Raw genomic sequence first — 6670 nt, forward strand, 5'->3', positions numbered from 1 at the left:
TCTACATCAACGGGGACGAAGTAGAAAGGGTCGAGAGCTTCACGTTTTTAGGTGTCCAGATCACCAACAACCTGTCCTGGTCCCCCGACACTGACATTATAGTTAAGAAAGCCCCACCAACACCTCTACTTTCTCAGAAGACTAAGGAAATTTGGTATGTCAGCTATGACTCTCACCAACTTTTACAGATGCACCATAGAAAGCATTCTTTCCGGATGTATCACAGCTTGGTATGGGCTCCTGCTCTGTCCAAGACCACAAGGAACTACAAAAGGTCGTGAATGTAGCCCAATCCATCACGCAAACCAGCCTCCCATCCATTGACTCTGTCTACACTTCCCGCTGCCTCGACAAAGCAGCCAGCATAATCAAGGACCCCCACGCAACCCGGACATTCTCTCTTCCACCTTCTTCCGTCGGGAAAAAGATACAAAAGTCTGAGGTTACGTACCAACCGACTCAAGAACAGCTTCTTCCCTGCTGCCGTCAGACTTTTGAATGGACCGACCTCGCATTAAGTTGATCTTTCCTCTACACCCTAGCTATGACTGTAACACTACATTCAGCATCCTCTCCTTTCCTTCTCTATGAACGGTATGCTCTGTCTGTGTAGCGTGCAAGAAATAATACTTTTCACTGTATTCCAATACATGTGACAATAATAAATCAAATCTATGTACTCTATGAACGGTATGCTTTGTCTGTATAGTGCGCAAGAAACAATACTTTTCACTGTATCCCAACACGTGATAACAGTAAATCAAATCTATGTACTCTATGAACGGTATGCTTTGTCTGTACAGCGCGCAAGAAACAATACTTTTCACTGTATCCCAATACATGTGACAAAAATAAATCAAATCAAATCCAAAGCTTAGAGAGGACACTCAACCCTCATTGATTGTGTCTCTTTCCGGATGCATTAGCAAATAAATTCCTTTTTGTTCTTTAACGATATACTGTCTTTCGCAGCCTATGTGTTGGTCGAGTGAGTTCAACAAGTACAGGGCCCCCCAGGGGAAAACCTCAAATAAATTCCTCTTACACGGCTGAAGAGGGATTGAGGGGGTGGGGGGTAAGGAGGGTGGGAATCTTTGTATTACCTGTTCCTAGGCTGGAGGAGGCTCTGCAGGTACATAAAGCTCACCAACAGTCGCTTGATATCTCTGGACCTGGCAACAAGCACATGGATCACGTGTTAGAGGCACGATTGCACTCAAGAATAGTTATACGGCAGAGATTTTTTTTTAACAAATACTAAGCAGTTCTAGTTCTCCACATGTTTTTAGACGTCCAGCTCACCAACAACCTGTCCTGGTCTCTCCACGCCGACGCTATGGTTCAGAACGCCCCACCATCGCCTCTACTCTCTCAGGAGGCGAAGGAAACTTGAAACACTTCCTCTCCATTACAAGGGAGGAAGTGTTAGGTTTGTTAGAGAATATAAAGACTGACAAATCCCCAGGGCCTGATGGAATCTATCCAAGGCTGCTCAGGGAGACGAGAGATGAAATCGCTGGGCCTCTGACGCAAATCTTTGTCTCGTCACTGGACGCAGGTGAGGTCCCAGGGGATTGGAGGATAGCTAATGTGGTCCCGTTATTTAAGAAGGGTAGGAAGGATAACCCGGGTAATTATAGGCCGGTGAGCTTGACGTCCGTGGTGGGGAAGTTGTTGGAGAAGATTCTTAGAGATAGGATGTATGCGCATTTAGAAAGGAATAAACTCATTAACGATAGCATGGTTTTGTGAGAGGGAAGTCATGCCTCATTAACCTGGTGGAAGTTTTTGAAGAAGTGACCAGAATGGTTGATGAGGGAAGGGCCGTGGATGTCGTCTATATGGACTTTAGTAAAGCGTTTGACAAAGTCCCTCATGGTAGGCTGGTGAAAAAGGTTGGGTCTCATGGGATAAAGGGGGAGGTGGCGAGATGGGTGAAGAACCGGCTTGGTCACAGAAGACAGAGGGTGGTAGTGGAAGGGTCTTTTTCCGGCTGGAGGCCTGTGACTAGTGGTGTCCCGCAGGGCTCGTATTGGGACCTCTGCTGTTTGTGATTTATATAAACGATCTGGAAGAAGGTGTAACTGGGGTGATCAGTAAGTTTGCGGACGACACAAAATTGGCAGGACTTGCAGATAGTGAGGAGCATTGTCAGAAGCTACAGAAGGATATAGATAGGCTGGAAATTTGGGCAAAGAAATGGCAGATGGAGTTCAATCCTGATAAATGCGAAGTGATGCATTTTGGTAGAAATAATGTAGGGAGGAGCTATACGATAAATGGCAGAACCATAAAGGGTGTAGATACGCAGATGGACCTGGGTGTGCAAGTCTACAGATCCTTGAAGGTGACGTCACAGGTGGAGAAGGTGGTGAAGAAGGCATATGACATGCTTGCCTTTATAGGACGGGGCATAGAGTATGAAAGTTGGGGTCTGATGTTGCAGATGTATAGAACGTTGGTTCGGCCGCATTTGGAATACTGCGTCCAGTTCTGGTCGCCACACTACCAGAAGGACGTGGAGGATTTGGAGAGAGTACAGAGGAGGTTTACCAGGATGTTGCCTGGTATGGAGGGGCTTAGTTATGAGGAGAGATTGGGTAAACTGGGGTTGTTCTCCCTGGAAAGACGGAGGATGAGGGGCGACCTAATAGAGGTGTATAAAATTATGAAAGGCATAGATAGGGTGAACGGTGGGAAGCTTTTCCCCAGGTCGGTGGTGACGTTCACGAGGGGTCATAGGTTCAAGGTGAAGGGGGGGGGGGGGGGGAGTTTAACACAGATATCAGAAGGACGTATTTTACACAGAGGGTGGTGGGGGCCTGGAATGCGCTGCCAGGCAAGGTGGTGGAGGCGGACACACTGGGAACGTTTAAGACTTATCTAGATAGCCACATGAACGGAGTGGGAATGGAGGGATACAAAAGAATGGTCTAGTTTGGATCAGGGAGCGGCACGGGTTTGGAGGGCCGAAGGGCCTGTTCCTGTGCTGTATTGTTCTTTGTCCACTATGACTACGGTGGCACAGTGGGGTTAGCACTGCTGCCTCACGGCGCCAAGGGACCCGGGTTCGATCCCCGGCCTCGGGTCACTATCTGTGTGGAGTCTGCACGTTCTCGCGTGGGTTTCCTCCGGGTTCCTCCCACGGTCCAAAGATGTGCAGGTTAAGTGGATTGGCCATGTTAAATTGTCCCTTAGTGTCGGGGGACTAGCTAGGGTAAATGTGTGATGTTACGGGGGTAGGGCCTGGGTGGGATTGTGGTCGGTGCAGACTCGATGGGCCGAATGGCCTCCTTCCGCACTGTAGGGATTCTGTGATTCTAACCAACTTATACAACTAGACGGACAAAGTCAGGTGACTTTGTCTGAGTTCAGAAATATTTATTTATTAGTGTCACAAGTCGGCTTACGTTAACACTGCAATTAAGTTGCTGTGAAAATCCCCTAGTCGCCACACAGTGGTTACACTGAGGGAGAATTTAGTGCCTGACCAGCACGTCTTTCGGTCTGTGGGAGGAAACCGGAGCTCCACAGCCTCTTCATCAGTTTGCTACGTTCCTACCCGAGACATCCCTCCGACTTAAATGGGAGAACCGTTTGTCTGAAACTGTGGCACCCCTAGTTCTAGATTCCACCCCTCCCCCCACTCAACAATCCCCTCCCCATCCAATCGATATCCTCCGGGAAGTGCCAAAAATGAGCCGGGAATCAGCGGATCGCTCTGGCAACAAAGTCGAGGGAGCTGCCCGGAGGCAGCTGGGGCACATACCTTTGCTTGCTGACGGACAGCTTCTTGGTGTCGGTGCGTCGGATCTGGTGATAGGCCTTGGCAGCTTTGTCAAAGAGACGCTTCAAGTTGCCGTAGGCCCCTTCGAAGGGCAATTCCGAGTGGATGCTGGGAACGGAGGGAAGGGGAGAGAGAGAGAGAGGGGGGGGGAAGAGGGGGGGGGGGAGGGGGGGGGGGGAGAGGGGAGGGAGAGGGGGGTGAGGGGGGGAGAGGGGGGGGAGAGGGGGGGAGAGGGGGGGAGAGGGGGGGAGAGGGGGGGAGAGGGGGGGAGAGGGGCGGAGAGAGGGGGAGAGAGGGGGAGAGAGGGGGAGAGAGGGGGAGGAGAGGGGGAGGAGAGGGGGAGGAGAGGGGGAGGAGAGGGGGAGGAGAGGGGGAGGAGAGGGGGAGGAGAGGGGGAGGAGAGGGGGAGGAGAGGGGGAGGAGAGGGGGAGAGAGGGGGAGAGAGGGGGAGAGAGGGGGGAGAGAGGGGGAGAGAGGGGGAGAGAGGGGGAGAGAGGGGGAGAGAGGGGGAGAGAGGGGGAGAGAGGGGGAGAGAGGGGGGGAGAGAGGGGGAGAGAGGGGGAGAGAGGGGGAGAGAGGGGGAGAGAGGGGGAGAGAGGGGGAGAGAGGGGGAGAGAGGGGGAGAGAGGGGGAGAGAGGGGGAGGAGAGGGGGAGGAGAGGGGGGAGGAGAGGGGGAGGAGAGGGGGAGGAGAGGGGGAGGAGAGGGGGAGGAGAGGGGGAGGAGAGGGGGAGGAGAGGGGGAGGAGAGGGGGAGGAGAGGGGGAGGAGAGGGGGAGGAGAGGGGGGGAGGAGGAGAGGGGGGAAGAGGGGGAGGGGGGGGAAGGGGGGGAGAGGGGGGGGAGAAGGGGGAGGGGGGGAGGGGGGGAGAGAGGGGGAGAGGGGGAGGGGGGAGAGGGGGGAGAGGGGGGAGAGGGGGAGGGAGAGGGGGAGGGGGGGAGAGGGGGGGAGAGGGGGGAGGGGGGGAGAGGGGGGGAGAGGGGGGGAGAGGGGGGAGGGGGGGAAGGGGGGGGAGAGGGGGAGGGGGAGAGAGGGGGAGAGAGGGGGGAGGGGGGGAGAGGGGGGGAGAGGGGGGGAGAGGGGGGGAGGGGGGGGGGAGGGGGGAGGGGGGGGAGAGGGGGGGAGAGGGGGGGAGAGGGGGGGAGAGGGGGGGAGAGGGGGGGAGAGGGGGGGGAGGGGGGGGAGAGGGGGGGAGGGGGGGGGAGGGGGGGGAGAGGGGGGGGAGGGGGGGGAGGGGGGGGGAGGGGGGGGAAGGGGGGGGGAGAGGGGGAGAGAGGGGGAGAGAGGGGGAGAAGAGAGAACAAAGGGTGAGAGAACGAAGGGCGAGTCAATGCTAGGACAGGAACATTAAAGACAGGCCCCACTAACAGCAAACGCAGCGCAGACAGAGAGTCATAGAGGTTTACCATTCCCAATTGCCCGCGTTTGGCCCATATCCCTCTCTACCCATTGTACCCATGTAACTGTCTAAATGCTTTTTAAAAGACAAAATTGTACCCGCCTCTACTACTACCTCTGACAGCTCGTTCCAGACACTCACCACCCTCTGTATCTCTCCCCTCTCACCTTAAACCTACGCCCTCTAGTTTTAGACTCCCCTACCTTTGGGAAAAGATATTGACTTTCTAGCTGATCTGTGCCCCTCATTATTTTATAGACCTCTATAAGATCACCCCTCAGCCTCCTACGCTCCAGAAAAAGAAGTCCCAGTCTATCCAGCCTCTCCTTATAACTCAAACCATCAAGTCCCGGTAGCATCCTCGTAAATCTCTTCTGCACTCTTTCTAGTTTAATAATATCCTTTCTATATCTTGACAGGGCCCGCTTTGAGCTTTCATCCCGGTTGCCCAATTTTTTTTAAAAAACACGCACACAGCAGAGTGGTGACCGCGAACCGCTATGTTAAAAACCGCAAGCCCACCTACCATCTGAGGTAGTAATAAGTGGCCTCGACATTGTAATGCTTGCTTCCGGCCAGCGTGCCAAGCTGGTTGAAGGGCATGCCTGGGGAGGAAACACAGGACAATTCAGAGACGGAGCCCACCAACAAAATAGACGACACCACGACCAATCCCATTGCGAAGGCAGCCATTTTGAAGAGCGCCAATGGACGCCATTTTGATAGATGAGAAGTGGGGGGTGGCCATTTTAATCAACATTGACGGTGGCCATTTTGACCGATGGCGGAAGCCATTTTGATCGACAACTGTGGCCGTGTTTAGAACAAATAGCAAAGAACAGTACAGCACAGGAACAGGCCCTTCGGCCCTCCAAGCCTGCGCCAACATGATGCCTGCCTAAACTAAAACCGTACGCGCTTACAGAGTTCGTATCCTTCCATTCCTATCCTGTTCATGTCTCCGTCTAGTTAGCCCTTAAATGCCGCTATCGTACCTGCTCCCACCGCCTCCCCGGGCAGTGCGTTCCAGACATTCACCACCCTCTGTGTAAAAAAAACTTACCTCGCACATCTCCTCTAAACTTTTCCCCACGCACCTTAAACCTATGTCCCCTAGTACTTGACCTTTCTACCCTAGGAAAGAGCATCTTGACTATCCACTCTGTCCGTGCCCCTCATCATCTTGTAAACCTCTATCAGGTCACCCCTCAACCTCTGTCGTTCCAGTGAGAACAAACCGAGTTCATCCGTCAGGCCTCCAGTTGGTGTCCCGGCTTTCTGGCACGCCTCTGTTTCCACGTGTCTGTCACTTCTCAGCTTGTGGTTAGGGTCGCCACGTAGGGGTGGATCCGGTCGGCCACAAGAGTATAAGAGATAGGAGCATGGTTAGGCCATTCGGCCCATCGAATCTGCTCCGCCATGGCTGATAAGTTTCTCAACCCCATTCTCCCGCCTTTTCCCCGTAACCTTTGACCCCCCTGACCAA

The 6670-nt window shown here is 53.9% G+C and overlaps 1 protein-coding gene across 1 annotated transcript in view; it reads right to left on the minus strand.

The window, feature by feature from the left end:
* The window catches only part of LOC144491211 (nonsense-mediated mRNA decay factor SMG5-like), a gene marked incomplete at its 3' end in the record, with an annotated part of 12727 nt that extends 6850 nt beyond the window's left edge, over window positions 1-5877 (minus strand). The window contains 3 exon segments of the mRNA XM_078208889.1: window positions 1104-1172; window positions 3770-3895; window positions 5711-5877. Of these exon segments, the coding sequence (XP_078065015.1) occupies window positions 1104-1172; window positions 3770-3895; window positions 5711-5877 (362 nt within the window).
* Window positions 5878-6670: the final 793 nt, after the last annotated feature.

Source organism: Mustelus asterias, unplaced genomic scaffold (genome assembly GCF_964213995.1).
Source record: "Mustelus asterias unplaced genomic scaffold, sMusAst1.hap1.1 HAP1_SCAFFOLD_4731, whole genome shotgun sequence".
NCBI classification, from domain to species: domain Eukaryota; kingdom Metazoa; phylum Chordata; class Chondrichthyes; order Carcharhiniformes; family Triakidae; genus Mustelus; species Mustelus asterias.